This window comes from Somniosus microcephalus, chromosome 12, assembly GCF_052327205.1.
Source record: "Somniosus microcephalus isolate GS21.2 chromosome 12, FLI_Smic_1.0, whole genome shotgun sequence".
NCBI classification, from domain to species: domain Eukaryota; kingdom Metazoa; phylum Chordata; class Chondrichthyes; order Squaliformes; family Somniosidae; genus Somniosus; species Somniosus microcephalus.
In genome coordinates this window covers 170,340,803-170,359,799 of record NC_140998.1, presented here as the reverse complement: position 1 = coordinate 170,359,799, position 18,997 = coordinate 170,340,803, and the positions used below count along the sequence as shown (strand labels likewise).

General features: G+C 48.2%; 1 protein-coding gene across 1 annotated transcript in view; it reads right to left on the bottom strand.

The window, feature by feature from the left end:
• sptbn5 (spectrin, beta, non-erythrocytic 5) overlaps positions 1–18,997 on the bottom strand; it is a 781,023-nt gene that overhangs the window by 676,193 nt on the left and 85,833 nt on the right. Inside the window, 1 exon segment of the mRNA XM_086003837.1 lies at positions 13,510–13,648. Coding sequence (XP_085859963.1) covers positions 13,510–13,648 — 139 coding nt within the window.

The window sequence follows — 18,997 nt, the reverse complement described above, 5'->3', positions numbered from 1 at the left end:
AGTACTAGAAAGGCTGGCTGTACATATAGTTAAGTCACCAGGACCAGATGGGATGCATCCTAGGATGCTAAGGGAAGTAAAGGTGAAAATTGAGGAGGTACTGGCCATAATCTTCCAATCCTCCTTAGACACGGGGGTGGTGCCAGAGGACTGGAGAATTGTAATTGTTACACCCTTGTTCATAAAAGGGTGTAAGGATAAACCCAGCAACTACAGGCCAGTCAGTTTAACCTCGGTAGTGGGGAAGCTTTCAGAAACGATAATCCGGGACAAAGTTAACAGTCACTTGGACAAGTATGGATTAATTAAGGAAAGCCAGCACAGATTTGTTAAAGGCAAATCGTGTTTAACTAACTTGATTGAGTTTTTTGATGAGGTATACATGGACTTCCAAAAGGCGTTTGATAAAATGCCACATAATAGGCTTGCCAGCAAAGTTGAAGTCCATGGAATAAAAGGGACAGTGGCAGCATGGATACAAAATTGGATAAGCGACAGGAAACAGAGAGTAGTGGTGAATGGTTGTTTGTCAGACTGGAAGAAGGTGGACAGTGATGTTGTCCAGGGAACAGTACTAGGACCACTGCTTTTCTTGATACCTATCAATGACTTGGACTTGGAAGTACAGGGCACAATTTCAAAATTTGCAGATGTCACAAAACTTGGAAGTATAGTGAACAGTGAGGAGGGTAGTGATAGACTTCAAGAGGACAAAGACAGGCTGGTGCAATGGGCAGACACGTGGCAGATGAAATTTAACGCAGATAAGTGCAAAGTGATACATTTTGGTAGGAAAAACAAGGAGAGGCAATATAAAGTAAAGGGTACAATTCCAAAGGGGGTGCATGAACAGAGAGACCTGGGGGTATATGTGCACAAATGGTTGAAGGTGGCGGGGCAGGTCAAGAAAGCGGTTTAAAAAGCATTCGGGATCCTGGGTTTCATAAATAGAGGCATAGAGAACAAAAGCAAGGAAGTTATGATGAACATTTATAAAACACTGGTTCGGCCTCAACTGGAGTATTGTGTCCAATTCTGGGCACCGCACTTAGGAAGGATGTGAAGGTCTTAGAGAGGGTGCAGAGGAGATTTACAAGAATGATTCCAGGGATGAGGGACTTCAGTTATGTGGATAGACTGGAGAAGCTGGGGTTGTTCTCCTTAGAGCAGAGAAGGTTGAGAGAAGATTTGATAGAGGTGTTCAAAATCATGAGGGGTCTAGACAGAGTAGATAGAAATAAACTGTTCCCATTGGCGGAACGGTCGAGAACCAGAGGACACAGATTTAAGGTGATTGGCAGAAGAACCAAAGGCGACATGAGGAAAAACTTTTTACGCAGCGAGTGGTTAGGATCTGGAATGCACTGCCTGAAAGGGTGGTGGAAGCAGACTCAATCGTGGCTTTCATAGAACCATAAAATCATAGAAATTTACAGCATGGAAGGAGGCCATTTCGGGCAATCATGTCCGTGCCAGCCGACAAAGAGCTATCCACCCTAATCCCACTTTTCAGCTCTTGGTCCGTAGTCCTGTAGGTTACGGCACTTCAAGTGCACATCCAAGCACTTTTTAAATGTGGCGAGGGTTTCTCACTCTACCACCCTTTCAGGCAGTGAGTTCCAAACCCCCACCACCCTCTGGGTGCCATATTGGATTGAGCAGCTGTTTGTTCCTAATAAAGAACCCACCGTACCACAGACACTCAAAGTACTTGTGACAAAAGATGTTGAAATGGGAATGCAGAACAGACATTTCTAGCAGAATTGCCCCAAATTGGGATCTTCATGTATCAGGGATTGAAGCTGCTTAATGATGTCATCAGGAAGTTGTTGTGACATCATAGAATCATAGAAATTTACAGCACGGAAGGAGGCCATTCGGCCCATCGTGTTTGCGCCGGTCGACAAAGAGCTATCCAGCCTAATCCCACCTGCCAGCTCTTGGTTGGTAGCCTTGTAGGCCTCGGCACCTCAAGTGCCTATCCAAGTTCTTTTTGAATGTGATGAGGGTTTCTGCCTCTACCACCCTTTCAGGCAGTGAGTTCCAGACCCCCACCACCCTCTGGGTGAAAACATTTCCCTTCAAATCCCCTCTAAACCTCCGACCATTTACTTTAAATCTCTGCCCCCTGGTTGTTGACCCCACTGCCAAGGGAAATAGATCCTTCCTGTCCATTCTATCTAGGCCCTTCATAATTTTATACACCTCAATTAGGTCTCCCCTCAGCCTCCTCTGTTCCAAAGAAAATAACCCCAGCCTATCCAATCTTTCCTCATAGCTAAAATTCTCCAGCCCAGGCAACATCCTCGTAAATCTCCTCTGTACCCTCTCTAGTGCAATCACATCTTTCCTGTAATGTGGTGACCAGAACTGTATGCAGTATTCTAGCTATGGCCTAACCAGTGTTTTATACAGTTCAAGCATAACCTCCCTGCTCTTGTATTCTATGCCTTGGCTAATAAAGGCAAGTATTCCGTATGCCTTCTTAACCACTTTATCTACTTGGCCTGCTACCTTCAGGGATCTGTGGACATGCACTCCAAGGTCCCTTTGTTCCTCTACACTTCTCAGTTTCCAACCATTTATTGTGTATTCCATTGCCTTGTTAGCCCTCCCCAAATGCATTATCTCACACTTCTCTGGATTGAATTCCATTTGCCACTGTTCCGCCCGCCTGACCAGTCCATTGATATCTTCCTGCAGTCTACAGCTTTCTTCTTCATCATCAACCACACAGCCGATTTTAGTATCATCTGCAAACTTCTTAATCATACCCCTACATTCAAGTCTAAATCATTGATATATACCACAAAAAGCAAGGAACCTAGTACTGAGCCCTGCCGAACCCCACTGGAAACAGCCTTCCAGTCACAAAAACAACCATCAACCATTACCTTCTGCTTCCCGTCTCTGAGCTAGTTCTGGATCCAACTTGACACTTTGCCCTGGATCCCATGGGCTTTCACTTTCGTGACCAGTCTGCCATGTGGGACCTTATCAAAAGCCTTGCTAAAATCCATATACACTACATCAAACGTACTACCCTCATCGTCATCGACCCTCCATTTTACCTCCTCAAAAAATTCAATCAAGTTAGTCAGACACGACCTTCCCTTAACTAATCCATGCTGACTGTCCTTGATTAATCCGTGTCTTTCTAAATGAAGATTTATCCTGTCCCTCAGAATTTTTTCCAATAATTTTCCCACCACCAAGGTTAGGCTGACTGGCCTGTAATTACTCAGTCTATCCCTTTCTCCCTTTTTAAGCAAAGGTACCACATTAGCAGTCCTCCAGCACCACACCTGTAGCCAGAGAAGATTGGAAAATGATGGTCAGAGCTTCTGCTATTTCCTCTTTTGCTTCTCTTAACAGCCTTTCATCTGGGCCTGGGGATTTATCCACTTTCAAAGCTGCTAAGCCCCTTAATACTTCATCTGTTTATTTCATCTAATATTTCACACTTCTCCTCCCTGATTGCAATGCCTACATCGTCCCTCTCTTTTGTGAAAACAGACACAAAGTATTCATTAAGAACCATACCCACATCTTCCACCTCCACACACAGATTACCTTTAATAGGCCCTATTCTTTCTTTAGTTATCCTCTTATTCTTAATGTATTTATAAAACATCTTTGGGTTTTCCTTGATTTTACTTGCCAAAATGTTTTCATGCTCTCTGCTTTCCTAATTTCCTTTTTAATTGCACCCCTGCACTTTTTATACTCTATAGTTTCTGCAGTATTGTAGGATTTCGCAATAATTTCAAAATTTTCTACAGTTCCGAAGGTTGATTTTTGATTAAAGAATACCTGGGTAGAATATACCTTTAAAAATCCAGGGATCAAAATGGCCGTCAGACCTCATGGCAGAAGACAAAAGACAGTCTCTCTTCAAAGCACGGGCTGACAAAAAGGACTTGAAAGGCAACCTGTGTGTGTCTGTGAAAAAGGATAATCAAAGATGGCTGTCCGACCTCGTGGCAGAAGACACCACACAGCCTGTGTGCATATGGAAAGGAAAATCAAAGATGGCTGACAAAGGATTTAGAAAAAACCCCAGCCCCTTAAGCAATGGAGTATTTAAACTGTCAATCAAAGGCAGTTTGTGAAGTTTCCCCCGCAGGACAATCGATGTTTGTTTACAGGAAACTGCTACAATGTTTACACAAAGGATTAAGCACTTGAGACTGCCAATCAATTGCGGTTGGGCGTGACCACAGGACAATCAGATTGTTTACACTAACATCCAAGGGCTGTTTACTCAGCAATTAAGGAAATAGACATGTTTTTTTCAAAGGGAAATGGGTAATTCAACCAAACCCCATCACAGTCAATGGGGACAGTTTGGATCCCTTTTGTTTAGCCCAGATGCATTCGGATTTGGGTGGGAAGATTTCGGCCCCAAATGGGGTATAAGATAGCTTCTCAAGAAGCCATCTCTCTCTCTCTCTGCAGCCTCGCCTCCATGCCCCATCTACAACTGAGGAGCCCGCCCAAGGGAGTGGAATACCAGCAGTTACTTTTAAACACTGGGGTATTTCCATTTTCAGGGTGGTGAAGAATCTAAGACTGCAAGGGCACGGAGCAGGTGTTTCATTGGTGAGCATACATTTTCTGGCCCATTACAAGGCAACTTAGAATAGGTATTAAGGGGTGGGAATTTTGTTAAACTGTAATTTTAGTCAATTTTCCCTCGTTGTGTCCATTTTCTCCTCCTCTATTAAGTAAGAGTGTTCCACTAAGCAGAAAAGTGCTGTAGTGGACACTAAGTGAACTGTGAGAAGTAAAGTGCTGTATTTAAGTAACAGTGTTGCACTAAGCAGAAAAGTGCTGTAGTGGACACTAAGTAGCTGTATTAAAAGTGCCGTATTTAAGTAAAAGCGTGTTCTACTAAGCAAACGAGTGCTGTAGTAGACACTAAAGTGTACTGTGAGAAGTAAAGTGCTGTATTTAAGTAAAAGAGTGTTGCACTAAGCAAAAGAGTGCTTTTAGTGGACAATAAGTGTATTGTGTGAAGTAATAGTGCTGTATTTCAGCATAGGTGTGCTGTATTGTTTATTTTCAAATTGTTTCTTTTGTTTCAATAAATACTGGTCTGTTTGCACCCAACCACGAGTCACGTTTTTCTGTCTACATCGCTACCGAATAAGTCCGGCGGTCAGAACCAGGAATAGGGGAGCGATTTGAAACCGCACGGGGGCTCTGGAGCAGCTCAGAGGCTTCTGACTGGCCAGAGGCAATAACCCCAACCCCGCTCGTGTAATTCCTACAGTATTGAGTCCTCGGTATCTGTCATAAGCCTCCCTTTTTCTCTTTATCCTACCCTGTATGTCCCTTGACATCCAGGGGGCTCTAGATTTGTTAGTCCCACCCTTTTTCTTTAAGGGAACATACTTGCTCTGAGCCCTCAGGATCTCCTCCTTGAATGCCTCCCACTGCTCGGACACTGATTTACCTTCAAGTAGCTGTTTCCAGTCCACTTTGGCTAAATCCCCTCTCAGCTTAGCAAAGTTGGCTTTTCCCCAATTGAGAACTTTTATTCCTGGTCTATCTTTGTCCTTTTCCATAACTACCCTAAATCTAACTGAATTAAGATCACTACCACCAATATGCTCCCCCACCGATACTCCTTCCACCTGCCCAGCTTCATTCCCTAAAACGAAGTCCATAACTGTTCCCCCTCTCGTTGGGCTTGGTACGTACTGACTAAAAAAGTTCTCCTGAATGCATTTTAGCAATTCTGCTCCCTCTATACCTTTCACACTAATTTACCCCAGTTTATATTGGGGTAGTTGAAATCCCCTACTATTACTGCCCTATAGTTTTTGCACTTCTCAGAAATTTGCCTACATATTTGCTCTTCTATCTCCCTCTGACTGTTTGGGGATCTATAGTACACTCCCAGCAGTGTGATCGCCCCTTTTTCGTTCTTCAGTTCAACCCATATGGCCTCATTGGATGATCCTTCTAACATATCATCCCTCCTCACAGCTGTAATAGTTTCTTTAATCAATACTGTGACCCCCCCTTCCTTTTTTACCCCCCTCTCTATCCCATCTGAAAATTCTGTAACCAGGAATGTTGAGCTGCCATACCTGCCCTTCTTTCAGCCATGTCTCAGTAATAGCTATAACATTATACTCACAAGTGTCTATCTGTGCTCTCAGCTCATCTGCCTTATTCCCAATACTCCTTGCATTGAAGTATATACCATTTAGCACTGCCAAACTCCCTTGTTGTCTATTTTCTAGCCCTTGTTTCCTCTGTCTTCCAAATTCACTTTCTACTTTTCTGCTTTCTAATTTCAGCTTTGCTTCTCTTCCTTCTGAATGTATTCTCAGGTTCCCATCCCCCTGTCAAGCTAGTTTAAACCCCTCCCAACAGTACTAGCAACCTCCCCCTGCACCCACCCCCCGCGAGGATATTGGTCCCGGCTCTGTTGAGGTGCAACCTGTCCAGATTGTACAGGTCCCACCTGTTAAGTCTGTGTATTGTATTGAACAATTAACACAAAGACTTAAACGTATAACTCAAACAGGTCTTTACTGGTTGGAGGTAGGGACTATACTGAATACAAGATTACTGCACAGTGCTTATATACCGGTGTGTTCACCCCCGGTATTACGTCTACAGCAGCCTGAGAAAGTAGTACATCTCTTAAGGTGGAACAGGCTTAAGCTCTCTTAAGGTGGAACAGGTTACATACACAACACTCCTCCCTTCTTAGCTTTATAGTCATCCCCCCCATTTAACATAACGTAATAACATATATACATATATAACTTCATGTTTAACGTAACATATCACAGATTCAGTCTCTGCGGAAAACAGTTCACAGATTCAATCTCTGTGGTGTAGTCGGTTCGCGTTACTCATTCAATAGTCCTTTCATGGATTTAACAGCTTGAACTTCCGAACTGATTTGGCTCCGTTCGGAGGGACCACGTGTGTGATCTGGTAGAGGTGATAATGGTTCAGGTGGGTCATCTTCTGTTTTTACTTTTCCTTTTCTGCTTCTTGGAGACTCTCTGGGCTCCATTGTCAGCTGCCACAGCTGCCAGCTGCATGCGCAGTTCCTCCTTCTCTTCCTCCTGTTTCCGTCGTAGAGCCAGCTTCTCCCGATGTTCCGTAGACTTTTGGTGCTCCTCCATGATTTCTGCACTTTGGGAGTCGAAGTTACAAGCTGGGCAGGACAGGACATCGTAATATTCGGTGTCGTCCACCAGGTCATGGTAATATTCGGTGTCGTCCTGAGCTAGACCAGTGAGAGGGTCGTCTATTTCCTCCATACCCAGCTGGACATTAGCCAGCTCTTGTTCCAAATCCAGACATCTTTCCTGAAGAGACTTCTTCATGTGTACCTCTGCATCCAGCTTTTTCTGGGCTTTCAGCAAGTCGTTTACTAGTGACCTCATTTGTGATTTTAATACTTCAACTTCCTTTGGAGATTGATTGATCGGACTATGCAATCCCTCTACCGGAGCAGCTGTTTCAGCGGTCTGTTGTTCTACATTGATGTGAGTCAGCGTACTTTTGGCATCCAATGGCTGCTCTGTTGCAGTCGTTTCAGTCTGTGTCGTCACATCAGCCATCTCAATTACTTTTGAGAGCTCCGAACCCTTTTCCTTTGAAGATCGCAGCTCGTGTTCAAGTTTTTCCCATTTCAGAGTCTTGTCCCTCAGCATATGAAGGAGTTGGCTGACCGTTAACTCTTCTGACACCAGATTATGGCACGCACCTTCAGAACCTGAATCAGCTTTGATTCGTTCGGCCTCCTCGCGCAGATGGTTGGTGTGCTCCTGCTCCATTTTCTCCATCAGTTGCTTCTGTTGACTTTCCAGATTCTCCCACTCTGTAACAAAGAACTTTTTTATTTCATTCATCTCTTGCTCAAAACGGCGAATCATTTGTTCTAATTGCTGTTGTAGTTTGAAATGGAGTTGAGTTCGAGCCCAGTGTCCCTCAAAAATGTGCATATCAGTAGACTTGACAGACTCAGAATTCTCTGTTAAACTATGTTGTTGTTGCTCAGTGGAATTCTGTGCTGAAACTTTGTCTTTTGCACATGGGTTGGTCTTACCATCATCAGTTCTAGAGTCTGGGCTGATTATCTGCACCGAGTTCTCACTCTTTATGGCTTTTAGCGAATGCCAGTCCATATTTATGTTTCTAAACCACTCCCGGCCTAGTAGTGGTGGACCTCCCTCCGGTAGCACATATAAGTCCATTATTTGACTTCCTTCGCCCTTGTTGGCCACTGCAACCTTTATTGTCCCGATGGGGTACACTCTCTGCCCCGTGTAGGTTGTCAATATAATCCCCGTATCCTGTAGGGGAATATGTTGGAATAACTTTCCGTAATCTTTCTTATTTATGACCGTCAATGCCGATCCAGTGTCCAATTCCAGTTTTACTTGGACTCCTTCTATCTGAAGAGTGACCCAAATTGTCTGGAGGTCTGCACCCTTACCAGCGTTGAGTACTCTTAAGCTAGCCAGTTCATTACAGCTTGCGTCTGAATCGGACTCCTGTTCGGTCACCTTGTGTGCCTTTGCATATTTTCCTTGCGGTGACTTCTTGTTGCTGGTCTTCTTCCCTGACCTGCATACTCTAGCTATGTGTCCAAGCCTACCACAAGTTCTACATTCTTGGTTTTTAAACCAACACTGGTTCTGATCATGCGTTGTCTTTCCACAACAATAACATTTGCCAGAACTCACACCCAATTTGTGTGCACTGAGCTCCGGTGACCGTAGCTGCATTACTGCCGTGCCTCTCGCTGCGGCTTCGTGTGCTGCTGCCATAGTGACCGCCTTCTCAAGCGTCAGCTCATTCTCCTCGAGCAGTCGCTTTTGTGTATCCTGTTTAAATAAACCACACACAAATTTGTCTCGTAGTGCATCTGTCAGTCCCGTTCCAAACTGGCACTATTTCGCTAATTTACGCAATTCTAGCAAATATTCAGCATTGCTTTCATGCTGTAGCTGCCTTCTGTCGTAAAATTTAAATCGTTCCGCTAGCATCAGCGGCGTGGGGTTTAGATGATCTTTCAGGACAGTAACAATCTCATCGAACGTCTTATCCGCCGGTTCATCTGGTGATAACAGGTGTTTCAATTGCCCGTATGTCTTCGCACCCATTAAATTTAATAATGTTAGAGCTTTATCTTGGTCACGAATTTTATTGGCCTTACAATAATTTTTTACTCTTTCAACATATATGGCCCAATCTTCGAGGTCACTATCAAAGGTGCTAATATTCCCGTGTTTAGGCATTGTAGATTTGCAATTTCTCAGATTTTATTTTGTTTACTTGTTATCAAAGATGGCGGCTTCCCGCTCTTGCCGTCGTCCTCCGCCCACAAAATGGCGGTTTTCCCGCGCTTGGCGGTCTTCACCCGTCCCCCGACGTCGTCTCCCTTCAGCCCCCGAGTGCGGCCCTTACCTTCGCCGCGATCGCCCGAGTGCGGCCCTTATCAGCGGATGCGATCGATGGCCCGGCTGCGCCTCGCACTTGAAAGCGGCCCGGCCCTTATCAGTGCTTGCGATCGATGGCCCGGCTGCGCCTCGCACTCCAAAGCCCTTATCTCCCGATCGCGATCGATGACCCGCGCTGTGCACCGCGGCTCTCGCGCCTTCAATTTCTGCAGCCGCTGCCCTTTCAGCCCGAGTGCGGCCCTTATCGATGGTTGCGATCGATGGCCCGGCTGCGCCCCTCACTTCAAAGCGGCCCGGCCCTTATCTGCCGATCGCTATCGCCCTGTACCTGTCTTCCCCAGCCCTGTCTTCTTCTCCGGTTCACAAGCTGATGGAGGCTTCAGGGTCCTAATGCCTGTCGCTTCCAGTGGGGTGGGGTGGTTTGAAACCTCTCTTCAACCACCGTGGAATAGCTGCCGCAGGGTAAGAACCTGACTCGTCGCCAGTGTTAAGTATGTGTATTGTATTGAACAATTAACACAAAGACTTAAACGTATAACTCAAACAGGTCTTTACTGGTTGGAGGTAGGGACTATACTGAATACAAGATTACTGCACAGTGCTTATATACCGGTGTGTTCACCCCCGGTATTACGTCTACAGCAGCCTGAGAAAGTAGTACATCTCTTAAGGTGGAACAGGCTTAAGCTCTCTTAAGGTGGAACAGGTTACATACACAACACCACCTCCCCCAGAAACGATCCGAATGCCTCAGGAATCTAAAGCCTTCCCTCCACGCATTCATCTGTTCCATCCTCCTATTTCTGTACTCACTAGCATGTGGCACCGGGAGTAATCCGGAGATTACTACTTTTGAGGTCCTGCTTTTTAATCTCTTTCCTAGTTCCCTAAACTCTGCCTGCAGGAATTGGATAAGTACCTGAAGGAAAAAAATTTGCAGGGCTACGGGGAAAGGGCGGGAGAGTGGGACTAGCTGAAGCGCTCTTGCAGAGAGCTGGCACAGGCTCGATGGGCCAACTGGCCTCCTTCTGTGCTTCTATGCTGTATCCATTCTATGATTCTATCTGGAAGTCCATTCCATGTATTGATCTCTCTTCCTGATATCAGTCCTAAACCTGCTCTTTAACCTGCTCTTTAATGACCTCAACCTCTATCCCCTTGTCCTATTGCTGATAAACTCATTGGATAAACACTCCTGATCACTTCAACTGACGGACAAATAACACTCCGACAGACCGTATATCTCATGCCATCAACTACCAATCAACTTCATTAAGAAATAAAATTAAACAGAAACAAATAACAGCAGGAAAATAAATCACTGTGGCTCATGTGACATACAAAATCTGTTTAAAAACTTAAAACATCTCAAAAGTTGAATAATGCTCAAAACGTGGGAGTACACATGCAAGGAAAAGTTTATACATCAAGTTGGACATTCACGGAGTGTATCCACCAACCTCAGTTCATCAACTACCTGGGGAAGCATAAATTCACTTAAGAACCTCTGATTATCCCATCATGGTTGTCAAAGGCAAATTGGGAGAAAGGAAGAGCAAATGTGATACCTTCACAATAGGCAAATATTGCAAATCAAAGTAGGCCTCAAAGGCATCAGATGGCCTGACAGAATTTCCTGTTCCATGCTTGCATATGTCAGACAAAGAATCACTCAACAAGGCAAGCTTAGATTCTGCCACCACAACAACAACTTGCATTTATATAGCACCTTTAACATAGTAAAACATCCCCAGATGCTTCACAGGAGCGATTACCAAATATAATTTGACACCGAGGTACATAAGGAGATATTGGGACAGGTAGGTAGGTTTTAAGTGGGAGAGACAAATGAAGGCACGGCTGCAAATGGTGGAGCGGTGAAAATCGGGGTTGCTCAAGAGGCCAAAATTGGAAGAGCGCAGAGATCTTGGAAGGTTGTAGGGCTGGAGGAGGTTACAGTAGTAAACAATCCCAAACGTCTTCTCGCAGCCAGGTCATTAATAATAAGTATCTTGGTCACCTATGTGGCTTTAGCAATTGATACTTGTTAAGCAGTCCACCTAGACAGAGGCAACTCATCTACTCTTTGAAGCAACATTAAAAGATGATACAAATAAAGCCAAAATTCCATCAAGAAATATTTTAAGAAAAGTCATTTATGATTAGAGAGAAGACAGATCTCTGATCCAGCACATGAATAGATACTGGACATCTGGAAAGGCTAACATATAATTAGCTCCATCAGTGGCACTGGCAGTGGGGGAAGAATTAATCAATACTCCAGAGAAATGAGATTAATAATTCACATCAGATCTTCCCTTGTGCAACAAAGAGGGTTAAAATCACAGTCTAAAACGGTATGAAACAGAACTTAAGAGGAAAGAGACAAATAAGAATAGGAGAGCAGAGTGTGAATAGAGAGGGATAGAGGGAGAGGGACAGAAGGAGATGGTGAGGGAGAGTTGGCCAGTTGATCAGTGGAACCAAAGGTACTGAGAATCTACTGCTAATTCTAGATTTTAAAAGGGCTTGTTTTACTAAAATGGCAGAAGATTTAAAGACGAAAGGCAAATCTTTGATGGTTTGGAAAAGATTCGGAGGAGGGCCACCTCTTAAAACACCTTAGCTACCTGGCTAAATACTTAAAGATCTGGGTCTATATACTTTAGAGAAGTGTAGCTTCAGGGGCGATTTGATTGTGATTTATAAAATAATGGAGAGACTAGATTGTGCGCACACTGACAAATGATGTCAATTTAATAGGTTGGGGATGTCTAGGGATCATGCATATAAAATTCTCATCCTTGCTTTCAAATCCCTCCATGGCCTTGCCCTCCCCATCCCTGTAACCTCCTCCAGTCCTACAACCCTCCAAGATCTCTGCGCTCCTCCAATTCTAGCCTCTTGCGCATCCCCTATTTTAGTTGCTCCACCGTTGGCAGCGTGCCTTCTGTTGACTAGGCCCTAAGCTCTGGAATTACCTCCTTAAACCTCTCCACCTCTCTCTCCTCATTTAAGACACTCCTTAAAACCTACCTCATTGACCAAGCTTTTGGCCACCTGTCAAAATAGCTCATATGGCTCAGTGTCAAATTTCTTTTTGATAGCGCTCCTGTGAAGCACCTTGGGATGTGTTACTACATTAAAGGCGCTATATAAATACAAGTTGTTGTATAAATTACACAAGGGAAGAAATACATAGGAACATAGGACCAGGAGGAGGCCATTTAGCCCCTAGTGCCTGTTCCTCCATTCAATGAGGTCATGGCTGATCTGTATCTTAACTCTATCCACCTGCCTTGGCTGCATATCCTTTTTATACCCTTGTCTAGCAGAAAACTATCGATCTTTGTTTAAAATTATTAATTGAGCTAACATCTATTGCTTTATGTAGGAGAGAGTTCCAAACTTGTACTACTCTTCTTACCCTAAATAGGTTAGATGCATGCAGCAAGACCTGGACAACGTTCAGGCTTGAGCTGATAAGTGGCAGGTAACATTCACGTCATACAAGTGCAAGGCAATAACTATCTCCAACAAGAGAAAGTCTAACCACCGCCCCTTGACATTCAACCAGCATTACCATCGCCGAATCCCCCCAAGATCAACATCCTGGGGGTCACCATTGACCAGAACCTTAACTGGACCAGCCATATAAATAATGTGGCAACAAGAGCAGGTCAGAGACTGGGTATTCTGCGGCAAGCAACTCTCCTTCTGACTCCCAAAGCCTTTCCACCATCTACAAGGCACAAGTCAGAAGTGTGATGGAATACTCTCCACTTGCCTGGATGCTAGGCAGTTCTTCTTTTCCCAGAGAATAGTAGGCCTATGGAACAAGTTGCTGGTTAATGCTCACTACAAAATGCCAGGTTCTCTCTGTTGAATACTGTGACAATGCCTGCGATTGAAGAGAGGCACCCTGCCTGTCCATCACTACTCCCATACACTGCGGGAAAGACAGACAGCTGGGGTCCTGACTGGACTAAGTAATGCATTGAACACGTAATCTGGTTTCAATTTAATATTCAGTTGCTATCCTTTAAAATATCTGAATTCCAAATCTTACCTGAAGGGTCATTATTTCTTGGTAAATAGTGTCAATATCTCGGAGTAAGGCGAGTGCGGCCGCCATCTTGTTCAGGGATTCTCTGTGTTTGTAAAGCTGTTGGAGGAGATTTTGCCAGCGAAACCCAACATCCTGCTGTCTGTAGTGAAAGAAGAGATTTCAAACACTGCACCCGTGTCTGAATCCTGCCCTGCCCTAGTACACCTGATGCACACACATCCAAAAACCAGGTCTGTGCTTAGACTGCATGGCTCCAGCACCAGGTGCACGTTCAAATGCTTAGAGAACAGCATGAGGTGCATGTTATTCTCAGAAAGGACAATGTCTGACCCACCCAACACTGAAAGGACAGTGTCTGACCCACTGGCCCACCCAACACTGAAAGGACAGTGTCTGACCCACTGACCCACCCAACACTGAAAGGACAGTGTCTGACTCACTGACCCACCCAGTCCCTGAAAGGACAGTGTCTGACCCACCGACCCACCCCGTCTCTGAAAGGACAATGTCTGATCCACCGACCCACCCAACACTGAAAGAAGAGTGTCTGACCCACTGACCCACCCAGTCTCTGAAATGACAGTGTCTGACCCACCGACCCACCCAGTCCCTGAAAGGACAGTGTCTGACCCACTGACCCACCCAGTCTCTGAAAGGACAGTGTCTGACCCACCGACCCACCCAGTCTCTGACCCACCGACCCACCCAGTCTCTGAAAGGACAGTGTCTGACCCACCGACCCACCCAGTCTCTGACCCACCGACCCACACAGTCTCTGAAAGGACAGTGTCTGACCCACCGACCCACCCAGTCCCTGAAAGGACAGTGTCTGACCCACCGACACACCCAGTCTCTGAAAGGACAGTCTCTGACCCACTAACCCACCCAGTCCCTGAAAGGACAGTGTCTGACCCACCCAGTCTCTGAAAGGACAGTCTCTGACCCACCGACCCACCCAGTCCCTGAAAGGACAGTGTCTGACCCACCGACCCACCCAGTCTCTGAAAGGACAGTCTCTGACCCACCGACCCACCCAGTCTCTGAAAGGACAGTGTCTGACCCACCGACCCACTCAGTCTCTGAAAGGACAGTGATTGACCCACCGATCCACCCAGTCCCTGAAAGGACAGTGTCTGACCCACTGACCCACCCAGTCTCTGAAAGGACAGTGTCTGACCCACCGACCCACCCAGTCTCTGAAAGGACAGTGTCTGACCCACTGACCCACCCAGTCTCTGAAAGGACAGTGTCTGACCCACCGACCCAACCACTCTCTGAAAGGACAGTGTCTGACCCACTGACCCACCCAGTCTCTGCAAGGACAGTGTCTGACCAACCGACCCACCCAGTCTCTGAAAGGACAGTGTCTGACCCACCGACCCACCCAGTCTCTGATTGGACAGTGTCTGACCCACCGAACCACCCAGTCTCTGAAAGGACAGTGTCTTACCCACCGACCCACCCAGTCCCTGAAAGGGCAGTGTCTGACCCACCGACCCACCCAGTTTCTGAAAGGACAGTGTCTGACCCACTGACCCACCCAGTCTCTGATTGGACAGTGTCTGACCCACTGACCCACCCAGTCTCTGAAAGGACAGTGTCTGACCCACCGACCCACCCACTCTCTGAAAGGACAGTGTCTGACCCACTGACCCACCCAGTCTCTGCAAGGACAGTGTCTGACCAACCGACCCACCCAGTCTCTGAAAGGACAGTGTCTGACCCACCGACCCACCCAGTCTCTGATTGGACAGTGTCTGACCCACCGACCCACCCAGTACCTGAAAGGGCAGTGTCTGACCCACCGACCCACCCAGTCTCTGAAAGGACAGTGTCTGACCCACCGACCCACCCAGTCCCTGAAAGGACAGTGTCTGACCCACTGACCCACCCAGTTCCTCAGAGGACAGTGTCTGACCCACTGACCCACCCAGTCTCTGAAAGGACAGTGTCTGACCCACCGAACCACACAGTCCCTGAAAGGACAGTGTCTGACCCACCGACCCACCCAGTCCCTCAGAGGACAGTGTCTGACCCACTGACCCACTCAGTCCCTGAAAGGAGAGTGTCTGACCCACCGACCCACCCAGTCGCTGAAAGGACAGTGTCTGACCCACCGACCCACCCAGTCTCTGAAAGGACAGTGTCTGACCCACTGACCCACCCAGTCTCTGAAAGGACAGTGTCTGACCAACTGACCCACCCAGTCTCTGAAAGGACAGTGTCTGACCCACTGACCCACCCAGTCCCTCAGAGGACAGTGTCTGACCCACTGACCCACCCAGTTTCTGAAAGGACAGTGTCTGACCCACCGACCCACCCAGTCGCTGAAAGGACAGTGTCTGACCCACTGACCCACCCAGTCTCTGAAAGGACAGTGTCTGAGCCACCCAGTCTCTGAAAGGACAGTGTCTGACCCACTGAGTCTCTGATTGGACAGTGTCTGACCCACCGACCCAACCAGTCCCTGAAAGGACAGTGTCTGACCCACCGACCCACCCAGTCTCTGAAAGGAAAGTGTCTGACCCACTGACCCACCCAGTCTCTGATTGGACAGTGTCTGACCCTCCGACCCACCCAGTCTCTGAAAGGACAGTGTCTGACCCACTGACCCACCCAGTCTCTGAAAGGACAGTGTCTGACCCACTGGCCCACCCAGTCTCTGAAAGGATAGTGTCTGACCCACCGACCCACCCAGTCTCTGAAAGGACAGTGTCTGACCCACTGGCCCACCCAGTCTCTGAAAGGACAGTGTCTGACCCACTGACCCACCCAGTCCCTCAGAGGACAGTGTCTGACCCACCGACCCACCTGTTTCTGAAAGGACAGTGTCTGACCCACTGACCCACCCAGTCTCTGATTGGACAGTGTCTGACCCACCGACCCACCTAGTCTCTGAAAGCACATTGTCTGACCCACTGACCCACCCAGTCTCTGAAAGGACAGTGTCTGACCCACCGACCCACCCAGTCCCTGAAAGGACAGTGTCTGACCAACCGACCCACCCAGTCCCTCAGAGGACAGTGTCTGACCCACCGACCCACCCAGTCTCTGATTGGATAGTGTCTGACCCACCGACCCACCCAGTCTCTGATTGGACAGTGTCTGACCCACCGACCCACCCAGTCCCTGAAAGGACAGTGTCTGACCCACTGACCCACCCAGTCCCTCAGAGGACAGTGTCTGACCCACTCACCCACCCAGTCTCTGAAAGGACAGTGTTTGACCCACCATCCCACCCAGTCCCTGAAAGGACAGTGTCTGAACCACTGACCCACCCACTCTCTGAAAGGACAGTGTCTGACCCACCGACCCACCCAGTCTCTGAAAGGACAGTCTCTGACCCACCGACCCACCCAGTCCCTGAAAGGACAGTGTCTGACCCACCGACCCACCCAGTCTCTGAAAGGACAGTGTCTGACCCACCGACCCACCCAGTCACTGAAAGGACAGTGTCTGACTCACCCAGTCTCTGAAAGGACATTCTCTGACCCACCGACCCACCCCGTCCCTGAAAGGACAGTGTCTGACCCACGGACCCACCCAGTCTCTGAAAGGACAGTCTCTGACCCACCGACCCACCCAGTCCCTGAAAGGACAGTGTCTGACCCACCGACCCACCCAGTCTCTGAAAGGACAGTGTCTGACCCACCGACCACCCAGTCCCTGAAAGGACAGTGTCTGACCCACCCAGTCTCTGAAAGGACATTCTCTGACCCACTGACCCACCCAGTCTCTGAAAGGACAGTGTCTGACCCACCGACCCACCCAGTCTGTGACCCACCGACCCACCCAGTCTCTGAAAGGACAGTGTCTGACCCACCGACCCACCCAGTTTCTGAAAGGACAGTGTCTGACACACCCAGTCTCTGAAAGGACAGTCTCTGACCCACCGACCCACCCAGTCCCTGAAAGGACAGTGTCTGACCCACCGACCCACCCAGTCTCTGAAAGGACAGTCTCTGACCCACCGACCCACCCAGTATCTGAAAGGACAGTGTCTGACCCACCGATCCACTCAGTCTCTGAAAGGACAGTGATTGACCCACCGATCCACCCAGTCCCTGAAAGGACAGTGTCTGACCCACTGACCCACCCAGTCTCTGGAAGGACAGTGTCTGACCCACCGACCCACCCAGTCTCTGAAAGGACAGTGTCTGACCCACTGACCCACCCAGTCTCTGAAAGGACAGTGTCTGACCCACCGACCCACCCACTCTCTGAAAGGACAGTGTCTGACCCACTGACCCACCCAGTCTCTGCAAGGACAGTGTCTGACCAACCGACCCACCCAGTCTCTGAAAGGACAGTGTCTGACCCACCGACCCACCCAGTCTCTGATTGGACAGTGTCTGACCCACCGACCCACCCAGTCTCTGAAAGGACAGTGTCTGACCCACCGACCCACCCAGTCCCTGAAAGGGCAGTGTCTGACCCACCGACCCACCCAGTTTCTGAAAGGACAGTGTCTGACCCACTGACCCACCCAGTCTCTGATTGGACAGTGTCTGACCCACCGACCCACCTAGTATCTGAAAGGACAGTGTCTGACCCACCGACCCACCCAGTCTCTGAAAGGACAGTGTCTGACCCACCGACCCACCCAGTCCCTGAAAGGACAGTGTCTGACCCACTGACCCACCCAGTTCCTCAGAGGACAGTGTCTGACCCACTGACCCACCCAGTCTCTGAAAGGACAGTGTCTGACCCACCGACCCACACAGTCCCTGAAAGGACAGTGTCTGACCCACCGACCCACCCAGTCCCTCAGAGGACAGTGTCTGACCCACTGACCCTCTCAGTCCCTGAAAGGAGAGTGTCTGACCCACCGACCCACCCAGTCTCTGAAAGGACAGTGTCTGACCCACTGACCCACCCAGTCTCTGAAAGGACAGTGTCTGACCCACTGACCCACCCAGTCTCTGAAAGGACAGTGTCTGACCCACTGACCCACCCAGTCCCTCAGAGGACAGTGTCTGACCCACTGACCCACCCAGTCTCTGAAAGGATAGTGTCTGACCCACCGACCCACCCAGTCTCTGAAAGGACAGTGTCTGACCCACCGACCCACCCAGTCGCTGAAAGGACAGTGTCTGACCCACCGACCCACCCAGTCCCTGAAAGGGCAGTGTCTGACCCACCGACCCACCCAGTTTCTGAAAGGACAGTGTCTGACCCACTGACCCACCCAGTCTCTGAAAGGAAAGTGTCTGACCCACTGACCCACCCAGTCTCTGATTGGACAGTGTCTGACCCTCCGACCCACCCAGTCTCTGAAAGGACAGTGTCTGACCCACTGACCCACCCAGTCTCTGAAAGGACAGTGTCTGACCCACTGACCCACCCAGTCTCTGAAAGGATAGTGTCTGACCCACCGACCCACCCAGTCTCTGAAAGGACAGTGTCTGACCCACTGACCCACCCAGTCTCTGAAAGGACAGTGTCTGACCCACTGACCCACCCAGTCCCTCAGAGGACAGTGTCTGAC